Raw genomic sequence first — 24,595 nt, 5'->3', positions numbered from 1 at the left:
TAATTAGCCACTTGGTGACTCAGTTTCCCTGTCAAATGGTGATAACAATAGTAGATTTGATTAATCTTACTATCGATTAAGAGTGTAAATATATATAAAAGATATAAAGATATAGCACTTTATATGTGTTTAAATATATACAAAGAATTAATATGAATATTATATTTATATATATGAGCAGTTCCTGGTACACAATAAATTTCATTGTTGCAAATTTGCCAAATTTTATAAGAACATGTTATAAACTTTCATTTAAAGCCCTAAATATGAGCTTGTTGTATCTGCTTCTTTGATATCTTAAATTATTATTTTGTTTCAGAAAAATAGTTTGAAGATTATACATTTCCATTTAACAACCCCAAATTTAACCGTGAGGGCCTAACAGTTTTAAATAATTCAAATTTAATTTTGGAATTTTTAAAAAGAAATGTTGTCATTTAATTTTATCTATATATTTTTTCCTGGTATAGCAAATTATAGCACAGATCCAACGGGGCCACAATTATTATAGTAAAGGGATCTGTTATGAAGCTATAATGCTCTATTGTTGTAATTACTTTTCTTTCAAAAGGCTGTGTTTGGGATGTGAAACATTTGCTATGCCATAATTTTTTAATCTCTGTTGGATCAGGCTCACCACTGAAAATCTGATGAAAATTATGGATCCTCTTCCTACCTTAAAAAAAATGTATATACACACCCAGATTAGAATGTAATTTTCAGGAGTCGCGTGAACCCCATGAAGCGCCCCCATGGACCCTTTCCTGAATCCTCCAGTTCCAGGGAGAGTTTAATGGATTCCAGAATAAGAACCCCACTTTTTGCGCCTGGAAAGAACAGAGAGTGCAGTTTGGACACAGTTCTCTGGCCTGGCCAAAGTGTGTTGTATAGTGGTTTCCATGCAACAGTCTTTCTTAAGGGAGGGAGATGCTTGAGAGCTACAGAATAAAGTCACCTGCAGCTCAAGTCTCCTAAACACTGACCCCTCAACAACCCCTCCTCTGTATCATCAAATATTCTTTTCTCTCATACTTAATCATTCAACTAATATTTATTGCATAACTAATATGGGCCAAATAATGTGCTAGGTGTTGGGATACACTGAAATGTAAGACATGGTCCCTGCTTTCCAGCAAGAAGATGGATGGGTAAATAGAAAAATTATGATGTAATCAATGATATAATAAATATATTAAGTGTTATGGGAATACAGAGGAGATAGGGACTAAAAGCTTTGATCAGTCAATAACAGCAATATTTTAAAACGTTCAGTTTGTTAAATCTATAATAATGGATCAAATTTTAAGTCAAGTTGATTACAGGCAAATGAAAACTAAATTACTTTTCAAATGCAAATAGTGTTTTTTAGTTTATTTTTTTTAATCACAGTTGACATTCAATATTATTTTATATTAGTTTCAGGTGTACTGCATAGTGGTTAGACATTTATATAATTTGTGCAGTGATCCCCTTGATTAGTCTAGTACCCACCTGGCACTATACGTAGTTATTATAATAGTATAGACTATATTCCCTATGCTGTACTTCATATCCCCATGGCTATTTTGTAACTACCAATTTGTACTTCTTAATGTCTTCACCTTTTTCGCTCAGTCCCCCAAAACCCTCCCATCTGATAACCATTAGTTTTTTTCTGTATCTATGATTTCTGTTTTTTTGGTTGTTTGTTTGTTTGTTTTGTTCTTGAGATTCCAGACAAGTGAGATCATATGATATTTGTCTTTCTCTGTCTGATTTATTTCACTTAGTAACTCTAGGTTCATCCATCTTGTTGCAAATGACAAGATTTCATTCTTTTTTATGTCCAAATAATATTCCATTGTATATATGTACCACATCTTTTTTATCCAGTCGTCTATAGATGGATGCTTAGGTTGCTTCCACATTTGGCTGTTGTACACAATGCTGCAATGAACATAGGGGTGCATATATCTTTTCAAATTAGTGTTTTGGATTTCTTCAGATAAATTTCCAGAAGTGGAATTGCTGGGTCATAGGGTAGTTCTATTTTTAATTTTGTGAGCAATCTCTGTACTGTTTTCCATAGTGGCTGCACCAATTTGCAATTCCACCAACAATGCATGAGGCTTCCCTTTTCTCCACATCCTCACAACACTTGTTGTTTGTTGATTTATGGATGATGGTCATTCTGATAGGTGTGAGGTGATATTTCATTGTGGTTTTAATTTGCATGTATCTGATAATTAGTGATATTTGAGCATCTTTTCATATGTCTATTGGCCAGATGCAAATATTATAGTTTTAAAGAATGAGTATGTGTAGAGTAGCTATTAAATTACGAAATTAAAGTAAGTTATTAAAAATATTAATCTCAGAGAGTTGGGCTCTTCCAGTGTCAAATGCAATATAATGTTCAGGGCAGTTAACAATAAATCAAATAGTTCTAGTTCAGAGCATGCTGAAAAGAGAACTAATTTTTCTCAATCTATCATCTGAACAAATCATTTTCCTGGAAAGATTTAGAACACAGCTTTCATCAAGGTTGTAGCCGTTCATATTTTACTCCTGAAAACATGGACAATGAATAAAATATAAGAAAATTTGAATGACAAACTTCTCTTTAAGAAATTTTACCAGCAACCACACAAATCTTGGACCTCATCTTTCAAATGTCATCTCCTTGGTGAAGTCATCTTTGCTGCACAAACAGAAGAACCACTTGCTTCCTGCAGGGTTTGGTTAACAGCTTGTCCTTCATCACTGTATCACAATTCTTTATTGGCTTTTGTTCCCCTCAAGAATGTGAGGTAGGGACAGCACCTCCTCCTGCTACAGACCAGGAGGAGGAGGCTGGGAGACAGGGAGGCTGCTTGAAGAGCTCACTGTCACCTGACAGCACAGTCCTGCTAACAGGAAGGCTCTTAGCAAACCTCACAATGAAGGAATGAGGTGTGTTTGTCCATCAATTTCTCTACGGAGAGAATGGTGTGCTCAATCTTAATTTTATTGAGGGAGCTGAATAGCTCAAGGATTTGAGATGATAGCATGTGGGCAGAAGTTCTGGTGGCCTTAAGAAAGGTTAATTAATTAGACACTACATTTTAGTTCTTGCTAATTAGAAAGAGCTGCCAAGAAGAATTAAAGGGCAATTTGTAACTCATTTTGGTTGTCCTTCCTTGTGACCCTACCTGAGCTAAAGCGTGGAGGTAAGGAGAGGAGAAAGAGCTGGAGGTCAGAAGACAACTTGCAACTGGCCTTGGGTCCCAGCAGAGGCACAGACGGGATTCCAGGGGGCAGCTCCCGGCTCAGGCACCAGGGCAGGCACGGAGGGGAGGGCAGGGGAAGGGCACCAGAAGTGGAACAGGCTGACCTGAGGGCCCAGCCTTGGGTGCAGAGGAGCTCGGGGGCGGGGGTGGGGAAAGCAGGGAGGCTGCGGACGATGTAAAATGTGCTTGGGGGTGCACTGCCGAGGGCAGGCCTGGAGAGCAGGCCTGGAGAGCAGGCCTGAAAGAGCAGCCCGCCCCTGGGCTAGATGGGCTCCCACAGCCTGGGGCTGAGGGCAAGTCTCCAAACTGCTCTAGGCTTGGGGGCGACAATTCATCGCGGGGTCGGTGTGAGAGGCTGAAGGGACTCCAGGGGGAGAGGAAGTGGGGGCCCTCACGGGACAAGCTCCAGGCAGAGAGCAGCGTTCAAGACAGAGCTTCAGAGATAAGGATACTGTACCCATCACAGTCTTGCGAGGCAGGCATGGCAGTAAAGGTTACCGCCACTTCACAGCTAGGGGGAATGAAGGCTCAGAGAGACGCGAAGGTCTCGAAGGTCTCGAGAGCAGAAAAGCTGGCGGCTAAATTAGGCCGGTGAGCGCCGAGGGGCTGCGGCGGCGATCACAGGAGCACGAGGCCAGCTTCCTAAAGAAACGCCAGATTTTGCCTCTACCAGATTTCTCTGTCCTCTCTGTGCTACCACCCGAGTTGGCACAACCCCAAACGCAATTAAACAGCCTTGACAGCATAGTACCCCTATTCCTTGGGCGCTGGCGTTATTAAAGGCCACGATTCCTCAGTGACCAGGTCAGCCCTGAGCCAGGAAGCCCTGGGTGCGCTCACGGTGTGGTAGTGACTTGACACTTGGGTAAAGCGTCCGGTGCGCCTGACCCCGAGGGGGACATTGGGTGGCCTCCCCTTTTCTCTCGTTCTCCCCACTCTCCCAACTCTCTTCCGATGGGTGCCACTTGCTTCTCCGGTCTCTTTCTCCCTCTCACTCCCCATTTCCCAGTCAGCTGATTGCAAACAGAAAACCCGCACCATAGAACGGATTTCCAGGGAGGGCGAGCCTCTGGGCTCGGACATTGAGTCATTCAACAAACATTGTATGAGTTTGAGCCCTGATCGAGGTGCGGGGCAGAGCGGGAATTGGACACTGGTGCCATTCGTGGGGAGACAGACGCCCGAACGAAGGTTCAGGATGATGTGCTGAGAGGGTCTGAACTGTTGGTGTCAGAAGTCGGTACTCGGCGGTTAATGACTTCATTAATAAAAGTCCGCAGGACAGACTTGCTACTCTCCCCCGGACACTGGCCTCGGCCCTTCTTGAGACTGTCCCCCAGGGTGGGAATCGCGGGCGAGTCACCGGCGGCCGGACCCAAACCCTCTGTCCCCGGGCGTGCTCTCCAGTGGAACATCCCTAGAAAAGGAGCTGAAGGCGTGAGGTCCCGGAGGCTGTTGCACGCTCCCGACTCCCCTAGCCCACGTTTGTCCACGTCACCCCTGCCGCCCTGACTCGAGGCAGCATCCTGTTGGCGTGGACCCAGCCGGGGTCCTCCCCGACGCGCGGGCCTTCTGCCACCGCTTGTCTCCCCCCTCACCCCGGCACCTCCCACCTCCTGCTTCGCCCCTCCTCTCTCCCGGCCCCGCGTCCTCCGCTGCAGGTTCAATCCCCGCGGGGAGCCGGAGCGCCGGCATTCGGAGCGCGGCGGCCCGTCTGCGCCCACGTTCCCCAGCGCCCTTGCAGCGGAGACCCGGCTGGGGGCACCTGCGCGTTGCCGGCACCTCACCCGGGCGGCCGCGGCGGGCTGACTGGGCATGCTCAGGAGCAGGGCGGCCGGGCGCCGCGGGAGCCAAGCGCATGCAATCGCCGGACCCGGCGCCGGCCGTCCAGGGGCGCCGCGCGCAGGCGGCCGCTCTCTCCGACGCCCTGGCCAGCCTAGGCAGGACACCGGCCAGGATGGCCTCTCTCGCGGCATACGGTAACAGGGGGCTGTCGCGGGGCTCCCGGGGCGGCTGGGGCGGGCGGGGTCCGGGAACCGTTCGAGCACCCCGGGAAACTTCGGGGTTCGGCTCCGGAAGGGTCTGGAAGGGAAGGAGCCGACTGCAGCGCGCGCCGGCCTGGGGGGGGGGGGGGGGTGGATGCTCCGCGCGGTTGGAGGCTGCCTGGAACTTGGAGAGGGGGTGTTCACAGAAAGAATCGGTGGAGTTAAAACGCCTAAAATTTAGAAGGTATCTCGGAGCTTCGGGACTCCAGAAAAATCCATTTCGCTTCAGAACACCGAGGGGAAAGGATACGGGTGTTAAGTCCTTTTTAACGGTGCGAGGCTCGGAGATCTGCGTTCAGTCAGCGCTTATCTTGCCCGCGACTGACCTTGGGCAAGTTATTTAAGAACTTTTCTGTTCTTGCATTTCTCTATCTGTAAATTAGAGGTGAGGACATCTTTCTGCCAGATGCTATGGGATAAAATAATATGCACAAAATATATTTTTAATGCAAAAAAATCAGCTTGGAAATAGCATTTCTATGGAAATAGAAGGCATTATTCCCCTTTGTTAAAGAAATATATTTTTTATTAAAGAAATATATTTTTTTTATCATTTTAAGACGACATCGCACAATTCTGAAGGAAAAAAAAATCACAGTGTGAAGGTTTCAGATTCAGCTAGAAATCTCAGCGCGCTGGCGAAGCCAACAAAGCTCTTTATCAATATTCCTGCTTGTGTGGAAAAAGCAATTCTCTTTAGTCCTTTATCAGAGATGCTGTGGAGACTGGGTTATAGCACGCAGAAACTCAAGTAGACCTCCCTCCCTTCCCCTGGCTCCCAGTCAGTTGAGGTGATAACATCTAGTTTGGGCGTTTTAAACGCGAAGGTAGTGAGCAATTGTTGGGGAATGTTCAGCAGGGACATCTTCAAGCCTGGAGTTGGCGGGAGGGGAAATTTCTGCTCTTTTGCGTGGAGGCTTCATTCTCTGGGACGGTGATGTCCCCTGCTCATTTCCCCAAGGTTAAAGAGGTCAGTGTTTCTTTCTTAGGATTTAAACTGTTTCAAATGACCATTCGGGTGGCTCTGAGGATTTGCAGTTGATGCTGGGGAACTGCTAACAAATTGTGAGCTGGTAACAAATTGCATATTAGTGGCCTTTTTATTTTTTTCTTGAATCATTTTCTGCTGGGTTATGACTTGTTCTTGCCTCTGCTGCACGTGTAACACACAACACTGTCGCTCTTGGGTTACCATCTGGGGATAAGTCAACACTGTATTTCAGGCATGGTATTTCAGGCATATTCATTGGCAGGAACCTATTTTTACACCTTTTCTTATCAGAGGGCTCTAACTCTTGTTTTTTTATATCATGTTAGATTTCACATGCTGCTCTGTGGATACTGTCAATAATAGGTTTACATAATAATCAGTTCCACAAATTTTTGCAAGCTTTAAAGGCTTAATTGGGCACCCAGGTGGAGAAAATGAAGCCAGAAGTAGTGGAATTTTTTGAAAAGTAAATATATGTCAGTAATTAAAGGAAAAGGTGGCAGATCATTTTTTTTTTAGCAATTAAGAATTACACAGGTTTCTCTTTAGAGCCTTAAAAGAAAATGAATTTGTGCTGTTTTAAATATATCCTTGACAGACTTTCCTCCCTCCCCATCTCTAAAGTGGTGAGGGTACCTAGCCACAAAGTATGCATTATTTCTTTGGTGAGTAGAGATAGGATCCAAGACATGACAAGGTAAGTTAGTCCATCAGGGTTTTCAATCTAGGGAACACGTGAAGGAAAAACAAAATTGAACACATTGAATCTATTTCTCACTCTAAGTGCTGTTGAGATCATTATTTGATGAGAGCCTGGCCCAGCTCTGGAACCTTCCACAAATCATCTTTCTGAAAATTGAACTGCTTTAAAAAATGTCCCCTTTTGGTTCTGATGGATTTGGGTTTATAGATTATGATGGAGGGTGATCTAAGTGTCTTGCCTGGAATTTGTAGGATTCAACTTTTTATATTCATTTGGCTGATTAACAAATGCCTTAGTTTTGTCTTTGCCACAGGAGCTGCCAAGAGAATGAACAGTTATACTGTAGACCATGTGTTTTAGGTTCCTAAGGAGAGAAATTTGGCTTATGTATGCATTTCATTATCAGCAGCTTCCAGTAAACCTTATTAGCTACGTATCCAAATGTGTATTTTGACACTATATTGGAACTCTTGCTCTTTCTGTATTTTAGCATCAATTTTTATGTCCAGGAAGTCGTCCAGATGCATATATTCTAGAAATGTGAAATGAGATTAGGGTAATCAATAACTGTAATATGCCCTTTAATAAATATATGTTCAATGGATATGCAGTTTTTAAAATTCTGGATTTTTAATGCTTCAACCTTTTGTACTAAGCTCTGATTTTTCGTTCCTCGTCCTTTAAATGGTTTAGGTTCTTAACCGCTTTTAGCTCATTACATAACCACGTGCATGAGACCAAGGATGGGTGACAAGTCTCTTTTAGAGAGAAATGACTGGGTCTTGATTTGTTCTTGACAGTGCAGAAGACACAGGGCTGTGTCCGAGGCTGAACCAGGAAGGGACTTGTGGTTGGTTTGCTAGCCTGACATTAGCTTCCGGTTTGAGGAGGCTTAATAAGGGGTCCAAGGAGCTTACAGAGCACAGAGGGGCTAGGCTATTTTAGATAGGGAAAGCCTCTCTGAGGACATATTTGAATGGAGACCTAAATGGAGGAAAGGAATGAAACATTCTATTATGTGAGGAAAGAACATTCCTGGCAAAGGGACCATAAGTGCAAAGGCCCTGGGGCAGGAACAAGCTTGTCATGTTCACAGCCAGCTGGAAGGTTAGTGTGGCCAGAGCTGAGAGTGCAAGTAGAAGACGAGAAAGAAAAGTAGTCAGAGCCAGTATTGCTGTTATAACTATTTTCCCCTCATTTCCCTCCTACCTCTTAAAGTGCTTCTTTTTTTGTGGATTCTTCCTTCTGTTTATGTTGGTGTTTGCCTGGGTTCTGTCTCTCAACTATGTGGATGACATTGATTAGACATCTACCAAATTTGAGACAACAGTCCCAAGTGCAGACTCAGTCTCTTAGTGGGAAACCTGTAAATTGGGGGGGACAGTTTCCTGCATTGTAAGTAGAAGTGTGGGGTATGCTGGGACACAATAATAATGGCACTTTATGTGAATTAGCTTATTTCAATTTCACAACCTTTAAGAAATGAGTCCAGTGTTGGCCCCATATTCATTCGAAGAAATTGAGGCACAGACAGGATGAAGAACTTAACCAGGCCTTCTGTAACAAGTGGGGAGCCCAAATGCAGGTCTAGAGAGTTTGGCCGTGGAGTCTAGGGCTGAGGGTAGTTAGGGAGAGGTAGAACATGAGCGAATGTGTGGGTGGCTGTATGAGGAATTCCAGGCAGAAGGTATGGCTTGAGCAAAGGCTAAAAGGTAGTGGGTGACCAGAAATACAGGACTTGTGATTGGAAGGGGGTATAGGAGAGGGTTGTAGTGAGAGCTAAGCCTAACCATGCAACATGGGAATGGAGTGAGGCAAAGAGATGAGAGCCTAGGACATAATTTCCCTCCTTTGACTTTGTCTTTCTTCAGGTGACTCCCAAATTGCAATCACCAACTCAGAACTTGTTGTTTGAGTGTGCTATGCTTGTATACCCAGCTGTCTGCTAGACTTTTCTACCTGTATGCTACACATCTCAAACAGTGTGTCCAAAATAATTCCTTTCTCATACCTGTTTCCTATAGAATAACGATAGCTACTGAGCTCAAACTATGTTCCAGACTCTAGCCTGGACCCAGGGTACCAGAATAAATGAGATCGCACCACTTCTTTCACAGATGGCAGGGTCAGCTGGAGAGGATAGATTCCTAAACTGAGAATTCTAATGCAGTGTTGTAAGGGAGGGGCCGGGAGGAGTGAGGGGTAGGTCAGGAACAGTTACCTGGAAGAGACATGTTAAAAGGCCAACTGGGAGAAGGAGGGCATTCCAGGGAGGGCAACAGCATGAAACAAGACAAAGGAGAGAGATGGCAGAGGGCTTCAAGGCAGCCACGAGCAGCGTGGTGTTGGAAGAGCATGATGTCCAAGACAGGAGTGGTTGGTAGGGGCCAGTGTGCTCTATTTAGTTACATAGGCCAGAATTCTGGGAGTCCTCTTTAAGTCCTCCCCTTCCATTACATACAAACAGTGACATTGGGCAAACTAATTCACCTCCTGTGCCTCAGTTTTCTTACCTGTAAAATGGGGTCACTATGAGGTTTAAATGCAATCATGCTTGTAAGTGCATAGGAGAGGTACATAGTGAGTACTCAGTGAGCATTACCGTGTTGCCCCGAAAATAAGACTTAACCGGAAAATAAGCCCTAGCATGATTTTTCAGGATGGCATCCCCTGAACATAAGCCCTAACGTGTCTTTTGGAGCAAATCTTAATATAAGACATGGTCTTATTTTCAGGGGAACACAGTAGCTGTTACTATCAACTGCCTCTCCCAGCCCATATACTCTTTTTTTATTAAATTTATTGGGGTGACCATGGTTAGTAAGATTACATAGGCTTCAGGTGTACAATTCTGTACTACATCATCTATAAATCCCATTGTGTGTTCACCACCCAGAGTCAGTTCTCCTTCCATCACCATATATTTGATCCCCCTTACCCTCATCTCCCACCCCTCACCAATATACTCTTAATCACCAAGTACTGCTGATTTTTCTTCCTTAAAGTCTTTCTCTTCTGTTTTATCCTCTTCCTGGCCACTGCTCTTAGGCTAGTTCAGGCCACCATAGTTGTTCACTCCTAAGGCAGAAGCCACCTCCTCAGCTGATTTCCCGGCCTCTAGTCCTGGCTCCTCCTAATTGCACTTGCAAATCTGATCCTGCTATTCCTCTGCCTAAAACTCTTCAAGGGCTCCTCTCTGTTTACAGGTCAAAGTCTAACCTCTCTAGTTTGGTAAACAAAGCCCTCCAGGAGCTGACCACCCTTCTCTCTGGGTGCCCTTTGCCCCAGCATGCCACCTTTTAGGGAGGCAGGTGGTTTTGCGTGGCTGAGGTTTACTCAAGTGTCTGGACCCTGCTCTGAAACGCACCTCTTTCCCCGTTACGAGGCTCATTCTCCCTCCTGTTGACCCTCCCCATCTGACTTGGTTCTTCTTTTGGGACCTCTCAGGGTAAGTCCTCTCCCTCACAGTTTATTGTTTTGTGCTATAAGGAGGACTCCCCTCTGTGGTTTGTAAAATCCCAAAGGGCAAGGACTATATCTTTTATCTATGTGCGCATAGTAGTTGATCCATATCTGGCTGTCCAACTGCCTGAAGGACAGAATGAAGGATAGTAGGGGGCAGTACCCCATGCACAAGAGTTTAAAAATCCATTTTCCTATTGCAAATAAGCAAGATAACTTTTACCCTTGAACAAACGAAAAGAGCAGATGCATCCATGCTACTTGGTAAAATCAGATGCGTGAATTTACGGTTTAGCTACAAAATAAATCCAGGGAGCTATTTGATGACTTCTCTTGTTCTTGCCCTCCTCCACCTGGCAATGCTTGTATTACGCTATCCAGACTCTCGTGGTCAGCACTGATTAGGATGCTTTCCATTGAGAAGCTGCAGCAAAGCATGTACAGATTGTTCTTTCACCTCAGCCCTTCATATTTTAAAGTTTCTTTCTGGGGTAAAATTAAATTAACATTTTATTTTGATCCTATGAAGAAATGTTTTAGTATTTTCCTTTAAAACATTATGTTCTTTGTAATAGGCATGTTGATTTTTCCATTAGAACGTACCCCCACACAAACAGCCCACAGCTACCGAGGAAGTTTCTAGAAAAAACAATTCAACATATTTTGTGAGTGCTTACTATGTATCAGGCACTGTTGTGGGTTCTGGAAGTTAAAACAAAAACGAAAACTGCCTGTTTTCATGAATCTTACATTGTAGTGATAAGGCATGGCTCTTTCCCTTCTGGAAAAAAATTGAAATAGAATATAGGATTTTCAACACTGAATGGAGTAGGTACCAGTAGGAAAGCAAGGACAGGAAAGGAAAGGCTTTTCTGTAATTAGGGCTCATGAAAGGGCTTTTTGTCACGGTGCTGTGAGAGTAGAATCAGAGGGAAGCTGAGATAATGAGTATCAGGCACGGTGTTTAAAATGCAGAAATGGTGATTAAAGTATTTGAAAGCTTACTAGAGGCTTGGGCAGTCATTTTCTGTGTCTTCGATGCATTAGGCAGAGCCAGGAACTGTGGTCATAAGACGAATAAGGGATGATGTTGGCCTGTGGGCGTTTGGGGCTAGCTCAGGTCCAGTGGAAGATACAGAGCATGATGTTACTGCTACTAGTAAGTACTACCACTCATTCCTGTCCTGCCTCCTCATGCTGTTGCAAACGTCACATGAAAGAGCAAATGCCAAAATGTTGTGAAAACCTAGAAAACCCTATGCAATATACAGCACGCTGTGCAAGGTCCACTATATAGCACCAGGCTGTGTTTATCCTCCTCACGATATTATTTAAGAGATCCGTTTTTATAGGAAAAGATCTGGTGAGTGGAAACACACGTTTTAGACTTTAATCGATTCATCACACCTTAGAGAGACCTCCCAAGGCACTAGATCCTACCTGGGGCCAGGCCTTGTCTACTGTATGTGGTAGTTAGTTAATGTTTTTTGAATGAATGAATTTCAGTCACAATATAAAGAAGGAAATGAGGCCCATTTCTTAAATAGCTTCCTGAAGAATTGAACCTGAACCTTTTATCCTTATTTACTTATCCTTTTTATTTTTAGTACTGCTTTTTGTTTTAAAGCATTTTTCATCTAAAATTAGCAAAGCTACTTCACCTTTATTTTGGTTCGTATTTGCTTGCTGTAACTTTTTATGTCTTTTACATTCAACATGTCTGTGTCCTTATATTTTAGGTGTTTCTCTTATAAACAGCATTTAGTTGGTTATTTGTTTTAGAAATCCATCTCACAGTCTCTTAAACAGCAAATTTATACCATTTACATGTATTGTTATTACTAATATAGTTAAACCTCTTTCTACTGTTTTACTTCATATTTACTCTTTGTCTTGTTTTTTCCCCCCTTGTGCTTTATTCTCGTTTGTTTCCTTTTCCTAAGTTGAGTTTTGTTAAATCCCCTCTCCCGTTCTTCCCCACCGTCTATCTCCCCCCCCCCCCCCCACCAATGCAACAAACTGGTTTGGAAATATAATCTATTTCTGTTGTTTTAATAATTACCCTTCTAGTTTTACTTAAATCTTACTTAACAAAGTCTACACTTACTCATTACATTTTGTTAAACTAACTCTAAATCTAATCTGTCAGCCTTTCCCTGAACAATCCTTTGACTTTGAACACCTACCTCCTGGCTTGTATAATATTATTATTTAGGATTTTAATTCTATTTTTTAAATAGATCTTCCAAATGAGACATTATAATTATCATTTTATATTAACAGTTTTTGTTTAGATTTGCTTATATTTTTACCAGAATTTTGCATTCAGTGGAAAGATGTAAATAGGCACGGTACTTGCTTTCTCACTGTGGTTAAGATGAAAGGTAAGATAGATTGAATGTTGAGATGAGCCTGATTTTTGTTGTTGTTGTTATAAGATCATACTGGTTCTGAGTACATGAAAAATAATTTGAGACAAAGAAATGTGTGTTAATTTTGTCACACGTTTCGTTTAAGTGGGCCTCTGAAAACAGAATACATGTGATGATGTCCATCTTGTTCCCTATAGAACTTCAGTGCTTAGTACATCCGATAAAATCTTGTCAAAGACGTAGTGCCAGATACAGCAGGAATCCACCTCACCAAGCTTGTGACATTAATCTGTCCTCCTTCTGTCTTTGCCTTTGTTATCAAATATTTGTCTAGTGTAAGACAAACCTGCGTTTTAATTCCAGCTTTATGACGTCTCAGAGTGTGACTGAACCAGTTCCCTAATTTTGTGAGTCTCTAGTTCCTCATATGTATAGTGGGCTAACTATAGCTACCTTAAGTGAGTGTTTTGAAGCTTCAATGAAATAATGGATGCAAATGAAATAATGAATGTTTAACATGGTGCCTGGCGTGCTCAGTCACTAGTGTTGTCTAATGCTACTGCCAGCTCATTTTCTTAGTTATTTTGTCAGATTTTGCATTCCTAGTTTGCACTGCCATGATTTCTGCCCCTCTTCATTTCTTAAAAATATGACTGGGAACTATAATTTATGTATAAACAGATGGGTAAGAAAAATTTATAATTTAACAAATAATTATATATAATTTAACAAATAACTATATACCATGTGACCACCACCTCTGTCAAGGAATAAAACATTCGCAGCACCACGGAACCCACCTGGCACTCCCTGTTTGCTTCCACAGTTCAAATTGCCTTCTTCCCCGCCAAATGGAACCACCTCTCTGACTTTCATGCTCATTATTGGGTTACTTTCCTTTACATTTTTACCATCCATGTATGCATCCATAAACAATATAATTTAGTTTTGTTGTGAAATTTTCATAAACAGAGTCATGTATTGTTTTGTATTGCTTCTTTCATTCAACGTTATGATTGTGCAATCCGTCCATAATATTTTGTGTAGGTTTACTTCATTTTCTTTGCTGTATGGTATTCCATTTTAGGGATATCCTTGGACTTTTTAAGTTTAACATACAAATAACATCTAGCATTAATTGAACACTAGGTGCTGCCTTATTAGGAGGTTCCCTTATTATTCCCATTGTATATACGAGGAAACGTAGCCACGTGGAGATGAAATGTGCCCAAGGTTGGAACCAGGTATCTAGTTTAGATACTGACTCTAGAATTTGTGAGGATTATTTATGTCAAAGTCTCAATTTTTTCCACTAGTCTCAAGTTACCAGATTAAAAAAAAAAAATTAACTCAAGTTGGTTCCTAAAGGGACCAGATAGATATTCAGATCCTCCCATAAAATTTAGCTTTTTTGTTTTATTGCCTGTATCAGAGAAACTCCTTCCTTTGTACAGAGTCACCGTGTACCGCAACTATCACAGTCTTTGGACTTTTGCTCTTTGAGTCTTTTTGAAATATTGCCACCATCATTACACCCCAGTTTTACCATTCATATGCGAAGTGTGATCAAAAGATACAGTGAGTGTAAATAAAAAAGTTATTATAGTAAAAGACACATTGCCATTAATCCCCCTCAAAATACTCCCCCTCGTTTCGAACACACTTATCCCGTCATTCATGCCACTTTCTGAAGCAGTTCTGGAAGTCCTTTTTCATGAGTGTCCTTAGTTGCACTGTTATGGCTGCCTTGATGTCCTGAGTTGATTAGAAATATTTACCTTTTATGGTCATTTTGACTTTGGGGAAGATCCGGAAGTGGCATGGTGCCAGAGCCGATGAATAAGGTGGATGAGGACACATTGTAATTTTTTTTTAAGTGGGGAATATTGGGGAACAGTGTGTTTCTCCAGGGCCCATCAGCTCCAAGTCGTTGTCCTTCAGTCTAGTTGTGGAGGATGCAGCTCAGCTCCAAGTACAATTGCCGGTTTCAACCTTTAGTTGCAGGGGGCATAGCCCACCATCCCATATGGGAATCGAACCAACAACCTTGTTGTTCAGAGCTCGCAATCTAACCAACTGAGCCATCCTGCTGCCCCTGTAATGTTTTTATTTGACATAAATTGCCATACCAGAAGTGATGTGTGACGTAGAACGTTGTCATGATGGAGGATGAAACCATTTGCCCATTTCATGTTAATGCATTGTTCATGATTCATGATTTACGGGACTTTAAAACACACCTTCTCTCAACCATAGCTCACACCTGACTGACTGCACTGAACAAATTGAAACTTGTCACACACTGTTACTAAGTTTTGACGCGCTGCTTCCTGTATTGAAAATCCCTGCCTTTCCATTGGATGGCACTCGGCAGCAGCATTCACCACATTTTGTGATCACAATGGAAAGGCTCCATGTCACACATCACTTCTGGTATACGGCAATTTCTGTCAAATAAAAATGTTACGGTGTGTCCTCATGCACCTTACTCACTGGATCTGGCATTCTGGCTCTTCCCCAAAGTCAGAATGACCATAAAAGGAAAATATTTTGAATCAATTCAGGACATTGAGGCAGCCACGACAGTGAAACTAAAGACACAAAAGAGGACTTCTAGAACTGCTTCAGAAAGTGACAAGAACGATGTGATAAGTGTGTTTGAAGTTGGGGGGAGTATTTTGAGGGAAATGAAAGGCAATGTGTCTTTTACTGTAATTTTGTTTTTAATTTAAACATTCACCATATTTTTTTTATCACACCTCATCATATGATTCATATTTCAATAGTTTCACCATTTAGATTTATTCACAGCCTCTTCCCAGACATTCATTACTAATTTAAGCATTCTGCTGCTTTCCTCTAGAATTCCTTAGTATGTTTTTCTCCATTTCTTTTCTTCTCCCTATTCATAGACATTTATGTACTTGGGAAAACCTCTCTCTCTCTCTCTCTCTCTCTCTCTCTCTCTCTCTCTCTCTCTCTCTCTCTCCTTCACTCCCTGTCTCTCTCTCCTTCCCCTTTACCTCTCTCCCTCTCCTTCTCCTCTCGCTCTCCACCTTTGATGCCTCCATTCCAGAATCTTTTAAGGAGAGATCATGAGTGAAGGGTTTCAAAAGAATTAGGAGTGACAACTTTAGAATAGAGTAGTTTGATATGTTTTAGGTCTGGATTTTGTTGATTCAGCCGATTCTAAAATATATGCTAAATTATTTGCTAACTATGAATTTTGTATGGCTTTGTATAGCTGATTATTTTTATTTAACATACCCCATTTCCCCCCTCCCCCAGAAAAAGTTAGATAAGACTTATTGTCATTATTTTCAGATGGAAAAAACAATACTAAAGGAAGTCAAAAGTTTGCCCAAGTTCAGTGATTATATACAGCAACTGGGCTTCAAACCCATCGGCTGACTCCTGGTCCCATGTTCTTTCTCTGATCACAGCCATCGCTAATGAAGTTATAACTAATAGGAAAGGGAAATAGTCATTTGTTATTCTTTCTTTAATTTCATGCATTCCTTTTTTCTTTCTTTCAGTCAATGAACATATATTGAGCATTTATTTGCCTTATGCCAGACACAGCACTAAGCCCTGGAAATTGCAGAATTGAATAACACCTGGGTTTGAGTAACACCTTGACAAGTACATGGTTTAGAATACACATAAAGCAGTAAGGTAACCGGCTTCTTTTCAAAGGTTCACATTGCACCACTTTGCTTTTATGAAAGACCTCCATTAGTACCTGTTTTCTCTAACCGACAGAAATCTGAAGAGGATTTTTGCTTTTAAATTCATGGTAATTGCTTTTTTGCTTTGTGCCATTTTGGCTGATGAAAAGTTTCATAGGCATGCTCTCCTTCTGGGTAGCAGGGAAACCTGTACTGGCCCCCCTCATTTTATTGTGCTTCACTTGATTGCGCTTCACAGATACTGTGTTTTTTAGAAATCGAAAGTTTGTGGCAAACCTGCGTCAAGCAATTCTAAGTGCATCATTTTTCTCACAGGCTCATAATGATTTTAGCGATAAAACATTTTTTAGCAATAAAGTATTTTTTATTGAAGGTGTGGACATATTTAGCCATAATGCTATTGCCCACGTAATAGACCACAGTGTACTGCGAACATAACTTTCATATGCACTAGGAAACCAAAAAAAATTCATGTGACTTGCTTTATTGCGATATTCACTCTACTATGGTGGTCTGGAACCGAACCCACTATATCCAAGGTGTGCCTGTACCATCTTGCCTGCTCATCTCTGTTGGGGGCGTGGGGGGTGGGGTGGTGCCTTTTACTCAGGAAGCACCCTGGAGAATGGAGATGGCCTGGGAATGTTTCTTAGAAGAGTAATTGGCCACATGCACTTGCTAGAATTATTTTTTCCCATGTTAAAACAGTAATTTTTTTTTCTTTTTCATTTTATCTCCGTTCGTGGACCTGCTGTGGCCTTGGTGTTGCCTCTGAGGGTCACCAGTGTTTCTCTGCCCTCTGGTTCATTACCTGCTTGTGTCAGTATTTTCCAACCCAAGCACATAGAGACACCCCCGCAAATGACTCTTATTTCCTCTGACCAGGTGCCTGCAGTTCATTCTTCCTAAGAATGTTTACCTATAAAATCATCTTCTCTTCCAATCCACATCACTCTCATTAAAATCTCAGTGTTTCCAGAAATCCCTTTTCTTTGACTGGATTTGACTAATCGTTAATAATTATTTTTCTCCCTCAGATCCAAAATTTTCATCTTTGTAGATGAGAGTTTTGAAGTTTTCCTAGTATTACGTAACATAAAGTATTCAGCTGTTTCCTTCAGGCCAGTTTTGCAACCATTACTGTAATGACTATGTCTCTAACCTGTAGTGTTTTGTATTAGACAATAGTATTTACTCTGATATTTTAAAATCAGTTATTGATGCCCTACCATGTTTTATAAACAATTTGAAGCAGTTCTCATCTGGATTTGAGCTGTTTTGCCACATGCTGTCATGTGACCTTGGGCAAGTCCCTCAGCCACCTCGAATCTCAGCCTTTCCGTCAGACGCGAAGGGTGATGCCTGCCCTCTTCTATCTTGTGCATGAGATGATATGGATGAAAATGCTAAGATGCTATGTAAATGTGAGGTTTGGGTTTCTTTTGCCCCTTCTGTCTAGAACATTTCCTGTTCCCGGTAGTGAAGAATTCAGTGCAGGGGGTTGTACTTTTTGCCTCGAAGGGAATCTCATCCACTTCTCTCTCTCCGCTACCACTTCTCCCACGACTTGGCAGTCACCGCCTCTCGCTGTCAGGATTATTGCAGCTGCCTCTTAGAGGGGCCTTTCTGCCTCTTATCTCACCCTCCTCCCCTCTGTTCTCCAGCTGCCAGAAAGTTATCTCTTCGAAATGAAAATGGGATCGTGCTTTCTAGGCAAAATCTAAACTTGTTAATGCTGTTTATAACACCCTTCATAGTTTGGCTCCTGCTTCACCTCTCCTTACTGCGTTCAGCTGCAGCCGTGATAACTGGAGGCTGGATCTTTCCCCTCAGTTCTTCCCCCTTTTGCCTAGTCCGATAGAATTCACATTTAGTTTTAGTTTAGATGTCACTTCCTCTAGGAAACCTTACCTGGTACCTTCTAGTCCTGTCACCTGCCTCTGCACACACTTCCTCCCCCAGCACTCTTCACCTCGCTCCCCCCCAATTATAATAACAGTGACATTGATCTCAAATTGTTTGTGTGGGCAGCCTGGGTTGTTTGTTGAAATGTTCCAAGTACCTGGCACCTAGTACTCCCGAAGCATCCATGAATGAATGAGAATGAGACTGGGCAGACACCGAATGCTGGTCTATTTACTAGCAGTCATTGTGGTGTCTCCCAGAATATAATTGACCTTCTTTTTCTTAACAGACAAAGATGTGAGCAGTGGGAGTTATAACCTTTCCAGTGCAACGACAGGCAGCTACTACAGTTGTGTCAGCCAGATCACCATCGGTGAGCAATTGTGTCATTTTGTTTTATAAAAATTATTATTGCCTGGGAAGGCTGGTGAGGGGGAGGGCTATGGAAGGAGTAGAAAATGCAATGGCATGAGCGTTTATTTTCTGAATCAGAGCAATTGCTTGTGAATTCACCTTGCTGCAGCGCCCTCTTGTGGGGCACTTTATTGCTTTCGCATAGAAATGGCCGGAAGCAATGTAGTCTAAAGATTTTAAAAATCCGGGTTTGCCCAACTTTTCGTTATTTGCTTTAACTGTTTCACTTGTGTATCGCCTGTATGATTATGCACTTAATATTAAAAATCATTTTTAAAGATTTATAGTCATGTAATTTAAAAACAAATTTTATATCACCATTATAAATAGAAAACATACATTATTTTCCATAAGTACGAGGTGTGACAATTAAGTTCACGAACTTGTTGCAACAATGTTGCTAACCTTTTTTTGATATCAGAGAGATTATTCATTATGAATTTGTACCAACTGGACAGTTAACCAAGTTTACTATTTGGAAGTGCTGTAAAGGCTGCGTGAAAAAGTTAGATGACCTGAACTTTTCACCAACAACTCATGGCTCCTGCATCAGGATAATGAACCAGCTCACGCCACGCTGGCTGTGAGGAAGTTTTAGCCAGTAAACAACTAACTGTATTGGAACACCCTCCCTACTCACCTGATCTGGCCCCCAATGACTTCTTTCTTTACCCGAAGATAAAGGAAATATTGAAAGGAAGACATTTTGATGACGTTCAGGACATCAAGGGTAATACGATGACAGCTCTGATGGCCATTCCAGAAAAAGAATTCCAAAATTGTTTTGAAGGGTGGACTAGGCACTGGTGTTGGTGCATAGCTTTCCAAGGGGAGTACTTCTGTAGTGATATTCAGCAGTGAGGTATGTAGCACTTTTCCTAGGATGAGTTTGCAAACTTAATTGTCACATCTCGTAAGTGTGCCCTGCGATTTTGAATCAGGGTGACAAGGAGTCTGAACCATTCCTAGAAACACAGAAGTCAGGAAGAGGATGTGATGGCTATAGATTAGATGTGCTGGGTTTGAGGTGCTCATGAAACTGCTCCCACCTTAAAATGCCCCACATGAAACTGGAAATGTGGAGGGAATGGGCAATAGCTGAAGACAACATTGAGGGCCCATGATGAATTTTGGGGGGAAGCACAATTAGAGTAGAAATAATGACAGGTAGAAAGACCAAATGTGCACGTTTTTTGGAAAGCCCAAAGAATTTCTAGAAAGGGAGACTGAGGAGAGTTAAAGTTGAAATCTGCTCTGGTGACATCCTGGAGCCAGGTCAGTAGATGGTGTGATGTGAGCCAAGTTGCAAAGCTCTGAATAAGGAGTGATGAGCTGACTAGGACTTCTTTTTACAGATGCTTCCCAGTGAAAGTGGAGGGAGCGATGGCAAGGACCATATCATAGCTGCCACTCTTGGGGAGGTCTCTCTCTGTGCTGAGTTTTGTTCTAGCTACTCTTTTTCTGTTTACTCATTTAATCCTCACAGCAATCCTATGAGGTAGATACTGTTATTGTCCCCATTTTACAAATGAAACTAAATTCTCTAGAGATTAAAAAAGTTGTCTAAGGCTATATGAGTAGTAAGAGGTAGGATTTGAACCCAGGTAATCTATCTCCCACTGGACAAAACTTTTGTCACTTGCCATCTTGCAGACTGGCTGGCCAGGTGCCCTCCCCTGGTCTAGTTAGCTGTGGCCACCATGTCAGAGTATTATATGTTGAGTTGTGTCCTCCAAAGAGATATGTTGAAGTCCTAACATCTGATACCTTTGAATTTGACCTTGCTTGGAAATAGGGTCTTTGCAGACAGAATCAAGTTAAGATGAGGTCATACTCGATTAGTTGGGACCTAACCCAATATGACCGGTATCTTTATAAGAAAAGAAGAGACACAGAGACATTTAGGGAGAACACCATGGGAGGTTGAAGCAGAGATTAGAGTGACGTATGTATGAGTGAAAGAACAACAAGGATTGTCAGCAACTTCAGAAGCTAAGAAAAGGGCATGGAACAGATTCTCCTCTAGGGAATTCAGAGAGAGTGTGGCCCTGCTGACATCTTAACTTTTATACTTCTAGCTCCAAAACTGTGAGAGTATAAATTTCTGTTGTTTTAAGCCACCCAGGTTGTGATTCTTTGTTACAGCAGCCTTAGGAAACTAATATAACAGATGGTTACTGACATATATAGTTCCTTCTGAAGTGGAGGTGGGTATGACGGACACTTAGTTTTCTCAGAAGGTGATGGGATAACTGAAAGACCCTTGAATATTGCTTCAGCTCCCTGACTCAAAATGGTTGAAACCATAAGGCAATGCATTATTTCACATAACAGGAAGACCAGAGGCAGGCCTGTCCATAGAACAGGTTGATTAAGCTCTTCAGTGATGTTGTGAAAGACTTTCTACCCTTTGCTTTGCTCAGAGAATTTATCTTTGTGGTGGCAGCCAGATCGCTGCCATGGTTCCAGGAATTGCATGTAGATACAACAGTGATCAGAGGGAAAGGAGCTTTGGTGCCTTCCTCAGGCTTTCACTTGTGGAACTGAGAGGATTTCCTCTGAAGTACCTCAGAGACTTTTCCTATCTCATGGGATTGGGTCACATGACTATCCACGAACCAATCATTGACAAGGGAGCTGAGATTATCTTTAGATCCATCATGCCCAGGGGGAGGGAGGTGAGGATGAGGTCACTTGCCCTGAGTTACATGACTGAGTGGGGCTGGGATGAAGTCCCAAACAAAATAGGGCTCTATTGGGAGGAAGAAGGGGTATGGATTCTGCACAGGCATCAGGCAGTGTTCAGTGCCCATAGTCTGTCCAGCACGAAGCACTTTTGCAATATTTATAGTAAAAGCAGAAAATAATTAACAACCTTAGACTCAAAATACTGGAGGGAGGACAGATCGCTGGGTCTTCCAAGGAGTTCAGTTTTAAAAGCTCCTTTTATTTCTTTCATTTTCTTCATTTCAGTCCTCCTCTTACAGAGGAGTCATTTCACAGAGAAGTGTCATATTGTGAGAGAATTCCATTTAATAAAACAGCACACTTGTGGATTTCCTAATAATGTAGTTTCTATAGGAACCTATGTCCTGCCTAAAGCAGAGTTGCCAAAAAATTTCAAGAAACAGAAAAATGACTCTTTCTGAAATCTTTCTATTTATCCATGAGACCTTGGATAACTCCTTATTTTCTGTTAGTAAACTCACATCTTACCCATGTATAAGAGATTTACGAACTTCATAGTTAATTAATATCATTTTTTTTCTCAAGACTGCCTGAAATTTTGAGTGTTCCTTACGTGTTTCTCTTTACAATTTTGGGTCTAGTGGGTGATAATGTTGACATAGAACACAGAGAGCTGAGACCCCACTCCCCACGTGGGCACAGGCTGGTGGGTGGGAGAGAATGGGCAGGCTACCAGTGTGACATTTCTATTACTTGCCTCTTGGACACTTGGATGCCAGCTGTTCCCCTGGATGGTCGGTTAGTTATTCTCTCAAAATACTGTGACCTCATTGCCACTTTTAAACTTAGGCTGGTCCATTTATATTCCATCATAATTATGCAGATCTTATCATAGCTCATCTGTATCAACACCATGGATTAAAATATTTGCTAATGAACTCCCGTTCAGGAGTGAATGCTGTAGTAATTTCTTAAACTAAAAAAAGTGCTTGCTACCTATGTGAACAATATCTTTTCAAAATTAACTATATGCTACAAATCAATTATAATTTTATAAAAGATATGGTAAAACCTGAACTGTGGAGAGACCAGAGTTCCTTGGGACTATTAAACATGTCACTTTCACACTGTGCTCTATTCTGTATAACGACTCCCCAGGAGCTTGGGAACGTGGACTGAGAAGAGGGATTTAAGCGGGTTTCTGACTGAAGCAAAAGGCAAGGGAAAACATGGTCCTGTAATTCTTCTTCTTGTAAAAGTGTTCTCTGCTGTGAATAGAAGGTAACATGTTTTTAAATTTTTAATTGGAACATAATGGGACATCGATTTAAATGGGAGCATTCTGGAGTTTGATTTCTACGGCCCCAGTACACTCTTAGTAGCTCTGGGCAATCTAAGAGTATTGATCACAAAAAAATAAACAAATTTGTATCGGAGGTTTAGTGTAACAGACTCTCTTAGGGGCAGTCCTGGGTCAGTAGGATTCACATCAGTCTTCTACAGCTCTGAACGTTGAGAATCTGTGTTCTCGTCGAATATTTCTAGAGGCTCCATAGCCCTCGCTCAAGAAAGATTTCACTCACCTTCACTGCATTCTGCTGAGTTACCTTTTAGGAAAGTGACTGACCAAGAAAAATTCAAACAATCCAGTTGGCATGTGTCAGCGTTTCTCTTTCCTCAAGTGTTTCATTGAGATCCTTCTCTGAAAAATTGTTCAGAACGAAAGAAATAACCTAAGAGTGATTTGTGGGGAAATAGGACTGGTTTCCAGCCCCAAGAATCCCTCTTGCCCCCCACCCCCTGGTAGTGAGGATGGTTCAGTGGTCCAAGAGCACCCAAGTTGTCTTCAGTGAGCCTGGGCTTGAATCTTGGCTGTTATTTCTGTGTAGCTGTTGACCTTGGGGATGTAACAATGTCCCTTAGCCTCAGTTTCTTCATCTGTCAATGGGAATAATAACACCTGCCTGACCGAGCTATTGTGAGGTTTAAATCAGGTGGTGCTGGTAGATGCCTTAGCACAGTGCCAGGAAGCGTTAGGCAATACGGTAGTTTTAGTGGATGTGTAATTTTATAACAGTGAAATCGATTGTTCATTTCTAGGCTTGAGCCTTGCCTTCTGTGTGGACGACTAATAGGTCTGTGACTATGGTCCCATTTTTTCTGATCTTCATTTCCTTTTTTTTCCCAGCCTCCTGCCAGACATTTCCACATACCATGTTTCCCTGAAAATAAAACCTAGCCGGGCCATCAGGTCTACTGCGTCTTTTGTAGCAAAAATTAAGATAAGACCCGGTCTTATTTTACTATAATATAAAACCAGGTCTTATATAATATAATACTAGGTCTTATATTAATTTTTGCTCCAAAGGACGCGTTAGAGCTAATGGTCCGGCTAGGTCTTATTTTCGGGGAAACACAGTAGATATTTCTACTAAAGCTCCACTCTTCATGTCTAAAAACACACCCAACCTTCCTCATGCCTTGTAAAGCCAGTCCTGATCACCACAATTAGGATGAGGACATCCACCATTCTGGTTGCTATAAGTCTCTTCTGACATCATGCCAGTGAGAGACAAAGCTACCTGGCAGCCCCAAACTCCTTTCTTCCCATGTCAGGGTTGCATATCTCTCCGAACCTCTTTTCCTTTCTTGCTGCCCATACTTAAATTTGGTCCCTTAATAACTCTCGCCTGAACTCTACTTCATAGCCTCTTGCATCTAGGAAGAATTCACTTAACAGTGGGTATCTATCTGTTGGGAGTCAGCTCGGAGTCTCGCTTTGTGCGAGGTGGAAGAGGAGTGAGGGAAGGAGTCAAGTAGAGAAACACTGGGAGGGAGATTCAAAGGGGACTGAGACACCCTCTGACCTTGAGGGAGTCTCAGTTCATGAGGGAGACACACATGGAGAGAATGAACACTTAACTGTAAAGTATGGGCGGGGGCCGTCTGACTCATATCCGTGTTCCGGTGGTTTCTAGCATGGTGTAGGAGGGCTGCCCCAGATGCCATCGTTCAGTCTTGTCCCTTGTACCTCTTTTGGGTCTTCTTGGTTCCTAACACCTACTCCTCAGTTTGGAC

General features: G+C 42.3%; 1 protein-coding gene across 2 annotated transcripts in view; it reads left to right on the top strand.

Moving 5' to 3' along the window:
- Window positions 1–4,955: 4,955 nt before the first annotated feature.
- Window positions 4,956–24,595, top strand: part of ANO4 (anoctamin 4) — a 359,351-nt gene continuing 339,711 nt past the window's right edge. Inside the window, exons 1-2 of one of the 2 annotated variants that reach the window (XM_074326212.2) lie at window positions 4,956–5,227; window positions 18,705–18,788. In XM_074326212.2, the coding sequence (XP_074182313.2) occupies window positions 5,107–5,227; window positions 18,705–18,788 (205 nt within the window). In that variant the 5' untranslated portion in view covers window positions 4,956–5,106. The remainder of the gene's footprint in view (window positions 5,228–18,704; window positions 18,789–24,595) is intronic. The other variant, XM_074326210.2, reaches the window with a different exon arrangement.

This window comes from Rhinolophus sinicus, chromosome 1, assembly GCF_057876585.1.
Source record: "Rhinolophus sinicus isolate RSI-liver-muscle chromosome 1, RSI-T2T, whole genome shotgun sequence".
Classification (NCBI taxonomy): Eukaryota; Metazoa; Chordata; class Mammalia; order Chiroptera; family Rhinolophidae; genus Rhinolophus; species Rhinolophus sinicus.
This window is presented reverse-complemented; position numbering and strand designations above follow the sequence as displayed.